The sequence below is a fragment of the Phaethon aethereus genome (genome assembly GCF_964289735.1).
Source record: "Phaethon aethereus genome assembly, chromosome: 3".
Lineage (NCBI taxonomy): Eukaryota > Metazoa > Chordata > Aves > Phaethontiformes > Phaethontidae > Phaethon > Phaethon aethereus.
In genome coordinates, this window is record NC_138576.1 from 118633543 (window position 1) to 118652238 (window position 18696).

At 35.4% G+C, this 18696-nt stretch overlaps 1 protein-coding gene across 1 annotated transcript in view; it reads right to left on the reverse strand.

Moving 5' to 3' along the window:
• The window catches only part of WDPCP (WD repeat containing planar cell polarity effector), a gene marked incomplete at its 3' end in the record, with an annotated part of 107590 nt that extends 89147 nt beyond the window's left edge, over positions 1-18443 (reverse strand). Inside the window, exons 1-6 of the mRNA XM_081998064.1 lie at positions 18299-18443; positions 16532-16576; positions 12945-13015; positions 12635-12694; positions 4107-4221; positions 290-423 (exon numbers count right to left, since the gene is read on the reverse strand). Coding sequence (XP_081854190.1) covers positions 290-423; positions 4107-4221; positions 12635-12694; positions 12945-13015; positions 16532-16576; positions 18299-18359 — 486 coding nt within the window. The 5' untranslated portion in view covers positions 18360-18443. The remainder of the gene's footprint in view (positions 1-289; positions 424-4106; positions 4222-12634; positions 12695-12944; positions 13016-16531; positions 16577-18298) is intronic.
• Between the last annotated feature and the right edge of the window lie 253 nt (positions 18444-18696).

Below are 18696 nucleotides of genomic sequence, written 5' to 3' on the forward strand. Positions count from 1 at the left end.
ACTGACACAAGGTAATCTGTTAAGCAGGGGTAACTCAACTGTGCATCTGAGCCCTTAGCCTAAATACAGTAGAAAATTGGATCCCTCTTGGCACAGTATTTTAACTCATTAACTCAGAATGCCATGTAACTTTTTTTTACTTTTCAATAACTGCTGTTTTTAGAATTTGAGCTGTTCTGATCAGTTATATAAAGGTTTGCAATTTATACTGCTACACCATACCAGTGAGTACCAGTGATTCAAAATGTAATATTACCACAGTATTTACAGTCACCATTGACAGCTATACCTTAAAGTCCAAACAAGAGAGTTTTTCCAGTCTTTTGTTTACATCAGAAGAATCCATCTTCCTTGTAAACTGAATAAAGCAGAGTTGGTTATGGTCCTCAAATGACAAGATGATGAAATTGTCTGTAAGAACAGCTGAAAAACAAATAAAAATTGTCACCACTGTAATACCTGTTTCTAGTAACCAAACAAATCGCTGAACCCTCCACTGAGACATTACAGAAAGCAATTTTTTCAAGACAGTCTCTTAAATATTACACTGAAGCCTCTGTCATGTCCTAAAAGACATCAATGTGTCATCCTGCCAGGACCTTCTTGGAAATGAGAACTAAAGCCTAGGGAGCACTCCTATTACATTATACCTGAATAAATTATCTCATATCAAGTTACCACCACATTCAAATATATGTTTTATGCCTTTCCACATTCATTTTCATCTCTGTTTAGCCTTCAATTTTTTTTTTTTTTAATGGTAACATCCACCAGTATTTTGGAAATGCACCTAATACAGCATTGCTTGTGTTAAGGATGATAAATGCAAATTTAGTACTTGAGGTCTATCTGGTATTTTGACTTTGTAAGGTTCTGGGTGCTGCTGCAGACACCAAGAAGGCTGTTACATACAGGATTATGTTTTAGAGGGGTTACGAATTTGTTGGAAGCTTCACATGGGCGTACCCAAACGGTACAGGTAACCAAGATGGAACAGAGTCCCTTGGAGTCTGGAAAAGCGCAGTGGAATCCCTTCTGTGATCATAAGAGGGTGCTAGACCAAAATAGTTCCGTGTAAAGGTGAATAACTAATTTGACAATTAAAATTAATTAGACAATAGTATCTAGGATTTTTCCCAAGTGTTATCCAGTTATTCAAGCAGTGCCCACATTTAAAGAGATGTCTGAGAATGAAGTGAGTCATCAGGGTAAGTAGTACTAGATCACTGAAGAACTGTTAATGAGAATCAGGTTTAAAGTAAAGCTCGCAAGCCGTTTTCAGAAAGTAAACTCAGAAACCTCTGCTAAAAGGAAAATGCCAAGTAAAGTGGAAAGGAATTTAAAAACAAACAAACAAAACCCTGCGAACAACCCCTAAAAAAACCCCCCCCAAAAAAGCATTTGTGACTAATATCCTAGATTCTTAAATGTATTTTATATATCCTTAAGTAGATTGACAGTTTAGTCTTACATATAAGCAGTGAAAACTGGCTACTCAGCTTTACTTTGCTTTAGTCTGATTTACAACCAGTTTCATTATCCAATAGTCATGTACTGGCACAGCTCTGAAGTAGCTGGTATGCAAATGCTAAAGGGTAAAGTTTAAAGCCAAATAATTGCCTTTGAAATGTAACATTAACGCTACCTTTTGGGAAAAAAAAAAAAGAAATGTCGATAAAGTATCTGACATGGTAAGTTGGAAGCTATAACTGAGGTCCTAAACACACATGAAAATTCAAAGCCACTGAGTATAGTATCCTCAATATGTACACAGTTAAAATATTTTTATATCCTCACAGACCTAGTTTACATTAAAGATGACCTACAGCACACCTCAGATGCTTCTGCAATTTGTTTTGGTTGAAGGAAAGAAAGCAGGATTCAAAGATCCCTGGGCAGGTGTGAACGAGGTGTCCACAGTTCAGGAAATCAGCAGTCCCCTGATTTTCAATATCAGTGGCTGTAGGCAGGAGTGGAGACCCGATTGACGTGAATGCAACTAGACCATGATTCAGAGAGCACCCATACGCTGCAGAGTCAGACTACCCTATAAAGGCAGGCAGTGTAGTTAATATTCTATACACTAGTACTGCAAGACCTCAGTGCCACAAAATAATTTAGAAAATGAGAAATATTCTTTTCTCTTAGGAGAGCTATTTCTCTATAATTTCTAATTAAAAACATTTAAAAATTTTGCCTATAAATAATAAAAATCAAGATGATTTTATTAGAGGCAGGAGGATTATAAAGGTGATCTTAATTCTGTATTTTATGCACACAATCTGACCTTTATACCAAGTGTTAAAAGGGCATGCTACTCTGAGTTAGAATTACAACTTTTCATAAGTAATTTTGGCAGCTTGTAATATTATCCATTTCTACATATACACAATTGTTAAAATAAGAACTATTATTTTTATACAGACTCCTTGTGTTAAATATAAAATTTCTTTTTTCCAACTTTATATTCACAACCCTAATTCAAACCTAGATTTAGAAAGACATGCAATTATGCTGGATTAAAGTTAATTTATTCTAGGACAACATTATGTCATGGTTCTTGCATAAGGATAGTTCAGCATAAAAATTTGTATTTTGAACACTATTTGTATGGGTAACAAAAGTATATTCTTTTGTTGTTCACGTCAAGAAAACGTATTTCAATGACAGGTATTATGGGTTTTACTTTTACTGAATAGAAGCAGTCCTGTTTCACCTTCAGGCATGGGTACTACCGAACACGGAGGCTTAAGAAATTCTTGAATAAGTGAAAATAAGGACAAACCATTATACAACGTTATTTATAGGACTTTGAGTGGTGTAACTATAAAACATATTTGTTCCTTTACCATTACTTTACTTGTAAGCTTTTTTAGTTAGCAGCATTTTTAAAAAATATTTATATTTCTGTGACAAATTAAGCCAATGTAATGCTAGATATGTCTAATTTAGTTATATATATATATATATATTTTTTTTTTTTTAAAGACAGAGTATTCTAAATGAGTTCTACAATAAACTTCAATTTGGGTATAACCTTAGCTTCCTACTTTTTGTCACCTGAATGTATGAAATCCTCTGTCTGGAAACAGAGGGCAGTAAAATCTGAATTAGTAATCTAGTAATTAAATGAAGAGTAAAAATAAGGAGTCAAGACATTAAATGTGCTTTACACTCTCTGTGTAATTAGTTGATAAAAAAAGGGTTAACTTTTTTGATACTAAAGATGCTACTAACATAGTTATATTGTTACTTTTCAGGACTAAACTACAATATACTCATAAGAAAGGATTTGAGGGACACAGTATTGCAGCTTTCTTGAATAACCAGGCCAATATTCAATAGATGCCCGAGTATGGCAGAAAATAAATCATTAAAAATCAAAGTTAAATCTAGCATATATTCTTATTAAAGGGATGTAATTTGGGTCTACTTTTTAAGAATTTGGAAGATAATGCTAATGTAATTTGGCTCGCACAGAAATTCCATATTTTTGATCGTGCAGATACCAAGATACTGACACCTGGTTGGGTTCTCAGTGGAGCTCTGTAAAGACACATTGGAAAAACTACAGTTGTACTACAAAGCTGTGGAGAACGGGTACATTTTCGTAAGTTTTCTTCTGCATTAAATTAAAACTTCACTTTTAGCAGTCACTAGTTAATAACAATAGTGAGATTCTGGAAATCTAGAAACTAAATCAGAACACCTCCACATAACAATGCTATCCGGCCTCTTCTAATAAGTAAATATTTTAATAATAACTATCCCACATAATTAATCAGTTGGTGAATGTTTGGTTCTGTCCCATTTTCCCACTTATGAAATAAACATGACAAGTTCAAATGGCATGTTCACAGTGATTAAAACGTGTTAGGAAACTGAATTTTAGCAACCCATTCAGTATTTGACAAGCCTGAAAACTTTGATGTTAAATATTATTCTTAAAGTGTTCTTAGTCCTGAGGGTTGTAACTATGGCTTTTACATGCAATTACTTGTTGTGTTTGCAAGTCCCCAGTGGCAATAATTAGTCTACCTGTTGACATACTGTTTCTCTACTCTATTGTTAATGCAGGGAATTGATTTGCACGTGGGTGTAATTACCATCACTGATGGTGTCGGAGATGAGCTTCCCCACCAGGGTCCTGTCAATCACCACTTTCTCCAGCTGTGGCCCAGAAAGGCTTAGGGACACCAATATACCTGAGTGAAAGAGGAGCTAAATCCAAACAGTGAGAAAACAAGACATCAAGAATTGTTAATAAAGTGAAACGTTCCAAGGTACATATTAGCAGCTGTCCATTACGTAGTAATCTAATTTTCAAAATTACAAAAATGACATATCTTTGATGTGAAGATGTCTTATAATGACTTTGAAAGCTTTTTCAATGAAAGGGAGAGGTGTAATATGACACTGAATTATACAAGAATTACAATTGCTGAACACTTGAAGATGATGTGTGGTAAGTCCCCAAACGTTGCAGAAAATGTACTGAATTAGTTCATTAAAAATAGAGATAAAATTCTGTCCTAAATCAGTAAAAGGATGATGCTGATCACTACCATACATGGACCTGATTTTTTCTCTATAAAATGACTGCATAGCCTGCATGAAAAAAAACATATAAAGTTGGGCTTCATGTAATTTTATATTATTATCAGAGATTAAAACCAACACCTTTTTGCTGTCCTTGTAATTTCTGATCATTCATATATTGTTTAATTTAAGTAATGGTGCCCTGCCACAGTGCTGGCTGTGGGTTCCTAATAAATCCATATACTCCTCGGCATAAGGTTATTGACGTCTCTCTTAGAAGGAATTTAAACCACTAGACAGAAAAGTCAGAGGCTTATTTCAGAGTTAACTAAATATTTCTGCCTAATTAATCTCAATAAAATGATACATATAATCTTGAAGACTACGTCACATTACTTATCAGCTCCTTCTGATGCCGTATTTTTTAAGGAAGAATGCTCAGTGGGAGGAGTTATGAAAACCATTTCTTTTTGCATAAATAAACCATTAAGTTTAGTAATTTTCTGAATGCAACTATTACAGCAAAGAAATTCAGAAAATAAACCCCATAAAATTCCCTGCTCCATTGTGAGTTGACTTCACTTTGCCAAGTTAGTCCAGTAGGAGTATGCGAAAAGCTTTACTAGAGAGATATTGTTTTCTTAGTAACATGGTAAAAGATTAAGTCAGGGATTTATAAAAAAAATTCTGAACATATGAATTAACTCGTTGCCAAACTTGAGTTCTACAGAAACCTTGGTGTAAAAACAGTGAAAAAAATCACTACTGTGACTTTGATCTTCACATGCAGTACTGAAAACACAAGTATCTTCACAAGTAAGGCTGCCTCTTGTGCAGTGCTCTGCTCCCAATAATTTAGCTATGAAAATTCTCAGTTATACATATTTGGCTATATTACTATAGCTCTGTGCTCTCTGTAGCAAAGAACAGGACAAGCATATTTAAATAAATTACCTTCTTGCCCTGACCAATATCTTTAGCCAACATTTTTCTAATCTATCTTTCTGTCAATTCACAGTAGTTTGGAAAGAAATTCTAGCGACATCTGAAATAGAAACAAAAAATACCTATGACGTGAAATGAATTTGTTAAGAACAAATGATCATTTCCCATCCTGCCAAAGTCTAATCATGCGTTCGTTTGATAAGTGTATATAGTCAATGTTTCAATATTCCCTGTCATGACAGATGTCCTTTAAGGTTTTGTCCTAGTAAAAATGTTAGACACAGTTACACTCATGCAGCTTTACAATCTTCCAAAACTTCAATTTATCCTTATGTTGAAGTTAGATTAGATAAAATCGCAATTTATTTCCAACTTGATAATGTTAAGTCCAGCAAGGTTTGACTACGGTTAGCTATAATTGTCCGAAGAACCTAGGTGAAAAAGTGAGGGTTGAAACCCAGAAGTTGGCAAACTTCAATGCAAGCAATGATAAAGCAAAATTACATAAACACTCTAGAAAGATCAGTTCTAAATTACTGAATGAATATCAGCCTGCCAGAGGAAACACCCCAAATCCTTCACTGTTATGTGCCAACAAGAGAGCTGGTGCAGTCATATACATAAGCTCTCCAAACTGTGTCTTCCACTATGCCTTTGCTTGGGAGCTATGTTCTTCCCTCAGAAGGTATTACTCTAATGGTAGGTTGCTCCCATGCTTCCTTTCCTTGCAGGGAGTGAGAAGAGCATCCTGGAGTCAACCTGAGAGAACAACCTAAGGGAATCAGAAGTCTTTGTAGCCTCTAGGTTTACCTGACAGAGTAGGGATATATACCACCCATCCAGGTAAAGAGGAGAGGAAAAAATGTGTTTTGATCTGTAGATGGTCAGTGGTTTTGAATGACTGCATTATTGAATGAGGCCACAGGCTTGTCATTCTGCTGACATCTAATATGTCCATCTAATACGCTGTACAGAGAAATGCTTGCAAACTCTCTTGGCTTGAGAGCAACAAATAAAGTTAGGATTCTTCAACTCTTAAATGTTTCAGGTGTAAATTCACTTTATGTCTGTATGTTCATTTCCTGGTAGTGACATAAATCACACCTGTTACAGAGGTAGAATAGAAATCTATGGAAACCACTCCAGTGTATGATGACAAGACATTTATAAAAATAAAAAATATTGTGCTAATCGGTGTGCTTTGCTTTACATCTATGAAACTAGTTATTAAACCAATATATTCTCAATAATGCATAGATTTCTCTCTATGCTGTCAGTATGGCATAATGAAATGACAGAAAGTAGGTAAAAATAATATAATTTCCATAGCTTTTATTCATTCTCTCATTACGCTCCCTTCTTCTTTATTTTTACAGTGAAACATTCTTTCCCATTATCCTCCACAGAAGTTTGACATATTACACCCAAGAAGTTTGGTAATACATCTGTGCTCCACAGGTTTAAGTTGTTCCCTGTAGGAAGTTTAGAGTGTAAATTTAAAAAGTAAATCAGAGACCTTACACACTATATGGCCATGTAAGCTCAGTACTTCTTCTACCTCCCTTTAAAAATCCTTTGGATTAGAATGGGGGCATTTTGAAATAGTTCTTAAAGTTTACCATGAAATACAAGCAGGTATTTAAATAAGGCAGGGAAGTGGCTGAGTCACCATCTCTGGAAGTATTTAAAAGATGTGTAGATGTGGTGCTTAGGGACATGGTTTAGTGGTGGACTTGGCAGTGTTAGGTTAATGGTTGGACTTGATCTTAAGGGTCTTTTCCAACTAAATGATTCTGTGATTCTGCATTATTTTTCATCAAAAATATTCTGTAAAAGAGAAAATATTTATGTGCTCGAATTGAAATGTCACCATTTTAATTCCTTACTCACTGTGAAGTCTATGCAAAGACTGTTACATGGTAATAAGATTTACATGGTGTTATACATAAGCTTGCATAGTGAAGCTCATATTTTGGTGGATGGGACCAGTCCAATCACAAACACGAATGAATATAAAGCAAATGGGGAAGACTGCAAATTTGGCTTGAACACAGATACAGAGTGATCCAACTCTAAAAAGTACTGCTCAAGGTAATTGCCCATCATTGCTGAAGAATAAAAGAAAATGTAAGAGGCATTATTTACACAAGGCATGAAGTCATTCCATCAGACAGAGAATTAGGGAAAGAGGCTCACAATAATGAAACACATCACAAATTTTTCAGACAAGTACTGTAATGTGAAAAAGAGAAATCAGAAGAGTCACCTCTACAGCTTTAACTGTCTCAAGGTGTTCCTAAACAAAATATGAAAGCATGACTTCATAACTATGGAAGAATAGGCATAGCCTTCGTACTTGAACATAGACTGAGTAAAATGTGTGGGCATCTGGTCATTCCACATGCTGGGAAGGAAGGGCCACTTAATTTCTGTGTTACTGAGGAGTTAAATGTGAAGACTTTGAAAGAAGGAATTATGTACTTTGTGTGACAAACATGGTTCTCCAATGATCAAGAACAGCGTAAGAAGGAGCAGAGGATATCGGGGGGAAGACTTATCCCTTCCCTTTCCCAATAGCAAAGTGCTCCAATATGTGTTTCAGTTATTTTTTATTAAGCAAAGGACTTAAGTACAGGCTTGTGACTTATGGACTTCAGTAGAACTTAAACATGTACTTAAGTGGACTCCTTTATCCTTGGAAGCCTTAGCCCTTGACTCCTCATTCATGCAGTGTAGCTGCTTATCAGCCCTTCTACCTAAAAAGATACCTGCAAAGCAAAGCCAGGATTTGCTTTTATCTGATTAAAATTGGAAGAGAAGGAAAATATGCCTGTAAAAAATATTGCTGCAAACTGTTTTCCCTTACAGAGCCCAACCAACAAAGGAATATGCAAAAGGAGAAGAGAATTGCAAAGCATTTCTTGTTCAAGCAGGTTCCCAGGGTTTTTCCCCACCTCTTCATTCCAGATTGCTTTCTTAGCCACCCTACTGTAATTACTCTGTTGCATGCCTTATTACAGATGAAGTTATTGTTGTTACACGTTACTGTTTCACAATAATCAATGTATTTGTACTTCTAGCTCCAAATCTTTGAAACCACACAACACATTAATGGCTGCGATCAAAAGCAACCAAAAAAATTTAATACGAGGGCAGTGTTCCTCTTAGTAACTGGTGATGGGTACTAGTTTCTCATGTATTCTAGCCAGAATGTCTTGATTTTTATATCAGATGTGCTACTGTATGTCACCACAAATCTTGCTAAATCAGTTTGCTTATGGGCAGTGTAGCTGATATAACAAGCCATGTCAGCAAATATTGCTGTGTATCTCAGTTCAGAATCCAGTTTTAAGTATGTCGATGATGGTAACATAGAACCATTTATATACATATGTAAATTGCAAGACAAATCAAATTAAATCAAAGTAATTTAACAAAGAATATATACATCTTTTTCATTAGCAGGTAACAGATACAATTTGTAGCTAGTGCTTGGCTTTTCTTCAACAAAATAATTCAGTGTTGGCATGTGTTTAATTCTACATTGTAACGCAAATGTAAAACTAAAAAAGAGTTAGAAATCAACTGTTTCAGCTAGATCGCATTAATTTTTACTACATTATATTGTAAAACCAAACCTGAACCAATGGCATTATTTCATAGGATTGATTGATTTTGTGGCAAAACTTAAAAGCATTCCAAAGAATTAGAGAAGGAGACCAAGAGGAAAGGAAGCAGCCAGAGCTGAGTAAACTCAACAATATTGATAAATTAATTCCTTAGATTATTACTCCTCAGCAGGGAAAGCCAAGGAGTAAATAGTTTATTTAATTATAAACAACACAGTGGCATCTTATTGTAAAGACTTCCTGTCTTTTTTTCTATCATCCTTCTTTTATGGCCTATTTATTTTCCTTTGACATCCACTAACTGAAGATTACAGGATTATTTCAGCAACTCATCACAGGTCATCAAAGTTGAGGTTCAGAAGTACCATACAGAAATGGTGTGCATTCAGCTCCTATTGGAAGAGTAGGAACAGAGCTAAAGAAAAGACCTCAGTCCTTCAGGGCTCCAGCTAAGCTCTTTTAAATAAGAGAGCAAGTTCCTTGACGAAAATCCCTGTACAGTCTTAGGTTATGTTTAGATGAACTGGCACATCATCTATTTCAGAAGCTCTAAGCAGTACTAGAATGTATACTTAGGACTGCAAAAATAAAAGTCAATGGATTTTTTTTTTGGCAGTGGACAAGGAAGTAAATTATGAAACTTCTAATGGACAAAGATAGTCTGCATGCAAACTACCTAGATTTTCCATTGAGGCCTATGCATGAAATCTAATTTGTCATTTGCACACAAATGGTTAACATGACAGAACACTTACCTTTTAGCAGATGCATGTTTAAATTTATAGCCCCCAATTTTTGCCTGTGGGCTAGTTAGAAGCTGGAAGTGCTGGAGGAAGCAGTGAGGGATTAGGAATAGTGATGTTTAGGTTCCAGAACGCACACTAGCAGCAGTCCTGTGCTTTTTTTTTTTATCCCACAAAATCTGAGGAGAATCATACTACTCTTTTAAATGATAGTCTCGTTATCATTGTATCACCTTTCAGACTTTTTCCCATTTGTTCTGTCTTGCTAAAGTTACAACAGCCATTGAGTTTTTGGATAGCACGTTGTTAGTACAGCAAAAAGGGCACTCTTCCTGGTTCAACAACAGATATGGCACATCCAAATGCATGGAACATTTACTGAAAAATGTGATGGCTGTGGAGTTAAATATTTTAATTTCTATAAATGAATGTTTGACATTGTATTGATACTAATAAACAAAGAGCTAAAAAAAAAGATACTATAATTAAACCATGTACTCAGGTTTAGCCCAAATTAGTGAAAATTATGACAGTCAGTCCCCATGCTGTTTGTCTGACATGTTGCTTTCTGTTACATTTGAAAGTTAATGCAAACATGGACTCTTCTTTTTCCACTGGCAGCTGCTCTGGTATCCATCCAAAACAGCATATGAATACAGTAGTGCTATGACATAGATCACATCGTTATGTGATAAGCAATTTCTGCTGAAACAGTTAATCAATCTCCTACTTAGAACTAAAAAAATACATGTACAACATCTTTTCCAGAAGCTTCAGAACATTTGCATCAAAAAGGGAGAGTCCAGATATTCCTGCAAAATGCTCAAAAACAGATGAGCAGCAGAAAAACAAACCATTTGACATAAAAATTGACAGAAGACAGCTTTTCTGTTCTAGACTCTCCCAATTTATTCATTTTTCTCTATTTTATTTTCATTTGTTGGAGAGCTTATATTTTCAGGAAGACAGAAAGTGGAATAACACAATTGTTTTGGCAGAACATTCTAAACCCTGTTGGAGATTTCAATTATCAGCCATTATTATATAAAAAGCAATTTTTTTTTGTGATTGAGAAACCAAAACCAGAATTTAAGGACAGAGAAATGACTATGATTTTTATCTAGAAATTTAACACTGGATATATTATGAGTTGTATTATCACTTATACTCTGGCTATACAAGCCACCTAAAAAGCCCTAAAAAAATACTCGATTTCTCAAGCTACCCCTTGACATGATGCAATTTAATATAAAGCCAGACCCTAATATACTAAGATAAAAACATCCATCTCTCTTCTTTCCCATCTTGTACAAGAAATAAGTAAAATTGTATTTGTCTCTTCCTTTTGTTTACATAAGCCTGAAACTACTCAGAGGATGCTAAGTCAAAAAAAAGAGTTTTATATAGAATTGCTAGCCAACCAAAGGTGTTATAAAGGCAGGACAATCAAATTTTGGCAAGAAGTTCACTGTTCCCAAGTATGTATTGGTAAGGAATGCGGGTGGAGGCAGATAAATGGGAGGGGAAGGAAAATGATAGAGGGAGAATGCATGGGGAAAGCAAATGAAGAGACAGCAAACTGGGAAGCAGATGAATACATTCATGGCTAATTGACTCAGTATTTCTCAACCAAATTCCTTTTCTAATCAGAACAATAACAACAACAACAACAACAAAGTCATCTAAATTAGCATACAATTAATATTTAAATCAGTTCTAGAAGATTAACCTTCACAAACCTATACTATGTAATCTGTATGTGAATAGCATACATTTACTAGTGATAAGATCTGATAGTCAAATGTAGCTTAGACAATAATATCTTTATTATTGATACAAAAAGACTATATACTATTTGGCATGTCATGTATTTAAAAATTTTGCTACTCAGATATTTGTGGAATTTCATCTGTATAATGTTTGAATATTTAATATTCATCCTGCTGACACACATTTGGAACTGCTTGAATTAGAAGAAAAAAATTACAAATCTGAACACAAGAAGTTAGAACACAAATTTTCTTTTAGAAATAGTATTAGTAATATTTACAAGTATTCCCCATGCCAAGGCAGCTTCAAATGTGATGCATATTGCTCATGAACAACGAAGACTGCAGAAACTTATAAAATACATTACATGTTTTTCAGAACAAGCTCATGATTAAGGAGCTAGAGTGTGTATCATGTTCAGATCTCCCACATACCCTACTGTTCTGTGTTAACGAGGATGTGAAAAGGCATTTCATGTATACAATATGTGGAACTTCTGTAGATTGAGAACATAGCTACGTGTGCCACATGTCACAATATCTTTTGTTCCATAACTTGATTAATGACCTAGCTGGCTTAGAGTTATAGCTTCCCTCACATATTACACAAGCACAAAGTAAAAAGATTTGCCACAGACATGTAATAATTAAGATATAACAATGTAATATAACATGGATTCCAGACCTGCCAATATATTTTAACTGCTTCTTTAGCCTGCTATTTTGAGATACAGGATGCTTTCAGTTTCCCCAAATAGTAATAATCTCACAGAATCAGGGCCTTTTAATGTAATCTTTCACGTTGATAAAAAACAGATTTTTGTTTTGTAGCATCTATTTCAGGTTACAAATTTAAATAAACGCAATCTAGGTAATAAGAGCTCATACGTTAAAAAAACCCCAATGATTTTCTGTGTCAGTTAGCATTTTAACACTATTGCATCAACCACTGAATGGCTGGTTCGGCTCCACTGATTGAACATTGCAAGAGCTTGTCAAAATATTTTACCTGACAGATATGTTTGTTCTTCCATTTGCTCAGCATACATTGACTGTTTTGCATTAAGTCCTAAAGGACAACAGAAAACAGAAAGTGAAGTCGGCAGTACATATCGTCACTATCAGTTACCATACTTCTGATTTTCAAGTTTATAGATGAAGCATGCCACACAAAGATGCAGCTGTTTTAGAATATCCCACCAGACAAAAGAACATTTATCATCACTGGGAGAGTTGGATCTTTATGAAAATTAAAGCTGTTGAAAGAGGTTTGAAAACCGGATTATATGTTGCTGTACTTGAAACTTCCTGAAACATACCTCTACCTCCTTGAGTGTATCTCGCAGTTTGTCTGGTCGCTTGTTTTTCAGTATCCAAGGATAATCTTGAGCTGGCAAATAGAAGTTAAAAACAAAAAAGGAGGACAGAGAAATGTGTATATATAGGTGACTATATATATGCATATATATACACACACATATATATGCATGTGTGTGTACAAACATACGTTTGTACACAATTAAAAAAAAGGATCTTCAAGCTGAGCTTCCTCTTCTGTGTAAACAGAAAACTAAGTTTTCTAGGAGTTACCTTAAACATAAAACTTACCTATAATTGGAAGTAAATGGCTATGGTTTCCTACTGGTTTGTATTGTCAAATGATACCCTTTTGAAAGGCTCCATCGTACGAACAGTTAGCATGAAATATCCACACTGACCAAAGTGTACTTCGTGTACAAAGCTCTCAGGATGTAATATCTTACCCACCTGCTAAGCACTTGCAATGAGAAAGCATCTCACATTCAGTATGTTAACTCAGATTTAAGTTATCAAGTCCTAAAGAGATACTATTCTTTTGAACTAGCATTTCACTGCCTAATTTAAAAAAGCAGGCACTAACGTGTCTGCAAAATATATATGCATGAATATATGCATATATATAGGTATTAACAGGTAATTCTGAACACCATAACTTAAATTATGGAGTATAGTTATTTATAGGATTTTTTCTTGAAAATTTGGTCTGAAGAATCTGCCAAGTCAAGCAAACAAGAAACTGCATGACTGCTACAGTCCTTTAACAAATTTATTAATGTTCAGCAAACTATTATGAAAATTCTGGCCTAATACATTAATCCTGAAACCAGGAGGCAAAACTTCCTCTGGAGTTGCTAGTAATTGGCTTGTTTCATGGCTGAGAATCAGGCTCTAATAACTTGTGAAATTTCATCATTTAAAGTGAGCAGTTTTCTGTTCATAAGTATACAATAAAAACCATGAGAAACTAGAACACATTGTCTTTTAAAAAATCTAGCCTATTTAAAGGAAACCTGATGAAAAGTTTTGAGCTCCAAGCTGTCAGTTTGTATGCCAACTTCCAGACTGAATGACTTAACAGTTGTGTTTAAACCTCCTTGCAAAACGGAGCTTACAATAGAAGAGCTATAGAGTGAAAAAATGAAGGATTTCATATATCAACAAAAGAGCACACCAACATACAACTTCTCTTTGTATTTTATTGGACTGAAGCCAGCGTTGGTGGAACTGTTATGATAATATTAATTAGGCATGTAAGATCACATTTTCAATGGGTGCCTTCATAAATACTGGAATATTTATCCACATATGCAAAATGGGAAATTGCCTGTACAGATACCAAACTATATATACAAATCAGCAGCTGTGAATAAAGTTACCCAGCGTTCCTCTAAGAAATGTGCTATACAGTGCTTTGTGCCTAGGTCGCCCCTATATTTGTAGCAACAAGAAACAGTAGCTTATGTTCCTTTTGCAGGTCACACGTATAAAAGATAACAGTTGGGGCTTCTGTATAATACAGTTTATTTGGGCCTGCTTCTCTTTTCATACAGGCAGTGCCTGTAAGATAATGCTATGCAGAGCAGAAGGGATGTAAATCTGTTATGCTCCTCCCTACTTACAAACCTTCTTCACCTCCCCACCTTTACAGAGCTGTATTGATTCTGACTGACACACAACCCTCCACTGAGGGTGTAGATTTACCACATGGCTGCGTGCACCTTTATACCCATCCCCAGCGGGGCTTCAACCTGCTCCAAAACACACTTTATGGTGTTGCAAATAACTTATCCTTCCGGAACACATTTTGCCTTCAAACATGCGCACAATTACACGTGAATTTTCATTATTACAAGATAAAATGTTAAGGCAATTCTTACAGCATACATATTACTTTGTAAAGTAATCTAAAAATCAACTAGATTTTTCAGAGTTGTCATGTAAAAATATTCGAACATCAATGAATGCTGTGAGAAATAATTATGCAAGAGTTATAAAACTTGAGCTAAAGAAAAGTTGTACTAATATAAAAATCTTCAACTGTCACAGTACTGCTGTGTGATAGCATAAACTGAAACGGCTTTTAACCAGATAATGCAGGAACAGCATACATGTTTCAAAGCTAAAAGCGTTCTATGAAGGCAGCTGATTTTTAACCTGGAATTTGATTTCGGCTGAAAGTATTTTAGTTATAATTTTCAGTTTTGAGGCAGTCAGTATTTCAATTAAGAGCTGCTTGGGAAAATGTTTATTGCTTATCTGCTGAGTAAATTTCTTAAGGAAAAATCTGGATTGTGATTGTTTTTGTGATTCCTCTTGACAATGGATTTGAGAAGCAATACATGCTACCGTGCTTAGTGACACAGAAAAAAACCCCAGATTACAAATATACCAGAAAGGAGTAATTACAACTTTTCAATTGTTTTGTGCTGTGTAGTTCTGTGACTGTCTGTCTTGGCATGTGCAGAAAGTTACATTGGAAGCAGTCTGAGGTTATTTTAATGTTTTTCCAGGGGCACCACCAATCCAAATTAATAACTTGGTCTGACTGTAACAAGAAACTCAGAAAATATCCTTACATTCTGCTAGCTTTTGCTTCTCTTCTAAGTAACCATGCTTCATCTGTGATGCTAAAGGAAAGAAAGGATGAAAAGATGAATGATAATCCTTACGACTGCTGTCAGCAAATATTAATATTGCAGAGAAGATTCATGCAGTTTGATAAAACACAGAAATTTACAAAAAATTAAGACAGCCCCAATGTTTTCACCTTGTAAGTCAGATATCTTAAATTTGCAGTGAAAGAAAGGCTTATGCAGCCCAACAGGTGGGCTGGCATTACTGAGCCTCCAATCTCATCACATAGTGAAGTGAGCTGCAACTGAACCCAGAAGAGAAGCTGAGTCAGTCTGTCAGCAGAGCCATGGAGGCAGCGTATTAACCACGAACCTCAGCCCGCGGGATGCCCACACAAGCCTCCGCTCTAACCTGGCCGCAAAGAGGAAGTAACTCTAGCCGAACAGACCTTTTGGCCCATCGTGAAACTTCTAGGATTAACAGGATTAATCAGATAAAGAAAATTGATTGTTCACTCTGAAATGGCCATTTCAGATACCAGGTAGGGACGCAGGCGGCCAGAGCTGGCACTCTCACGCGTTCACAATGCCCTCTGCTGGGATTCCAGCAGACACCCAACTACCGCAGCGGCTTTGGACGGCACCGTCCCCTACAGTGATGTTAGTACGGTGCTCTGGTATTCTGCGGCCTGTGAAAGGGCTGTATAGAATGTAACATAAAATATTAGAATTTAGCATATAAACTCCCACTAAGGTTTTTAATGACATAAAAGTTGTTTTTACATAAATATTTTCCCAATTTTTTGCCTTCTGCAGAAGAAAAAGCTTTTAAATATTCTGACGTAACTCGGGAGAGAAAATATTTTTCTGTGTTTCCTTCCTCTATAGGAATACAGAGGCATCTATTAACAAGAAATTCAAAGTTGTGTTTTTCAGAGCGAAGAGCCTGTGTCACCGTAGATTGAACATCTGGAAGTTTTGTTTAGCTTTTGTTACAGTTATTTATATTTTACCTGGTTCTTTCTTGTCATAGTATTGGTGGATCCCAATATCTTCATCTATGCAATTGAACATAAATATATTTAATTATGGATGCGATGCTGGAAATAAAACACAACTTAGCAAGCGAAGTTAAGCATCTCAATTTTTGCTAGCTGGAGCAGAGCAATAGGTGTCACAATACAAGCGACAGTGGAAAAACTACAGCATATAGTCCGAATGCCAGTAGGACTTTCAAGAACCAGCAAGCAAGAGCTGAAGGAGAATGTGACAGGTCCTTATTTGGAGCTGCCATTTCCTTCATGTACACGTTGATTCTCTTCCAGCTGCCAACATGCAAAAGTATTTTTACCACCTTTGTAATTAGCATCTTTTGTGTTCTTTCATAAGGAAAGGTAAGGATCACGGTGAAAAGTGCACCTTAGAGTAACTTAAAATGTTTTCTGATGACTGACACAGCTGAGCTAAAGACAATAGGATTTTTAAGAGTCATGAACTTATAAAGTTGCCCTTTCAAAGGATCCAGTATTCTTTATCTATAGGTATTATTGTCTACCTGGTTCCCATGGCAAAGAAATCTGGATGTTTCAGGTACAGCGGGACTGCAAGCCACACCAGCCAGTTTCTGATGTGGCTGACCAGTAAATACTTAGGTGTGTCATGGCAAGCTCCACCAAGTAGATCTAGGTATGGCTTTAAGTTGCATTGTTTTAAAATAATTAGTTTGACACCACATCTGTCTGTCTAAACTTGGACGGGGATATACCATGGGGAGAAATTCTTTACTGGGAGGAATGTAGGAAGGCACTGCAATGGCAGGCAGCTTTTAAAAGAAGACAGCAGTCCTCCCTTCTGCCTCAGAATTTTAGAATGAGGTTTGTAGGCAATGAATAAACGGACAGAGGGGAAGCAAGAAGGTCAAAGGTGGAAAATAGGCACTGTAGGCCACAGTACACCTTTAATTACAATAAATCACAGCTATGTGCTTACTTAAACCATCAGACTTTTCTATTAAATATAGCTTTTGACTTTTTTTTATATTACTGTTGTCATAGAACAGTTCTCACACAAAGATGGGGTGCCAAGACAAATTGAGTCAATATTTGCATTCAACTAGATATTAATTTGTATTCAATTGAATATTCAATACTACTCAAAATAATATTTCAACAACAGTGTGTACACTACAATTGGCATGAAGTGTCATAAATAATATTTTTATATAGTCCACTTATATACCAGTGGGTGTTTTTTTAGTATTATATTTTAGCAATATGAATTGATGGCAAGATGAATTAATATAATTTCTACATGGCTAGTAATTAGTCATGTGTCTCCTGGAACAATCAATTAATAAGATAAATATATCCTTGTAACTATAAAATTTCAAGTAATCACACAAAATACCCAGAACATGCAGTAATTTTTATTTTCATGTTAAGTACAAATCACAATGTCTCTGCAAATCACTTGACTGTAGATCTTCATTCACCCAAACTAGTCATTAAACTAAAGCTTACAGTCAAGTAGGGCATAGCTTCCTAAAAAGGAAAACACATCCAATTAAATATAATCATAATTTTTTTTACTTGAAAGGATGCTCCACTTCTATGATGAGATAAGCAAAGAAGCTGACCAAGTTCAAACATCATACTGCTGCCTAATTTTTCGTTCTCCTAAGTATAAAAAACACTTCATTTGAGTATTTGGAATTTTATATCAGTTTAATATTCATCAATGAGCTTTGATTTTTTTTTTTTTAGTTACAGGTAACAGCCTACCTCTAATATGTAAGTTAGTCTTCAAAGACCACAGAAACATCTCAGTCAGGCAGAAAGACATCGGGTGGCAGATGGAGCCTTAGCACTATCAAAAGAAGGAAAGAAACTTCATGAGTAAATTAATTACCCTCTATCACCAGTGAAACTGCAAGTATTTTGGAAATTAAGTGCTAGAAGAACCTAGCACCAATGATACTTTGTTATGTGTAAGTTGTAGTTTTCAAACACAATACAATGAATAATGCATGGGAAAGAATAGGATATGAAATGTATATATGTCTATTATATACATAGACAAATCAACATTTGTTTAAATTTACAGCTCCTTTCGCTAAAGTAAATAACTTTGTGCTTGATGCTTCTCCTATACACATTGTAATCTATTTTTACCGTATGGT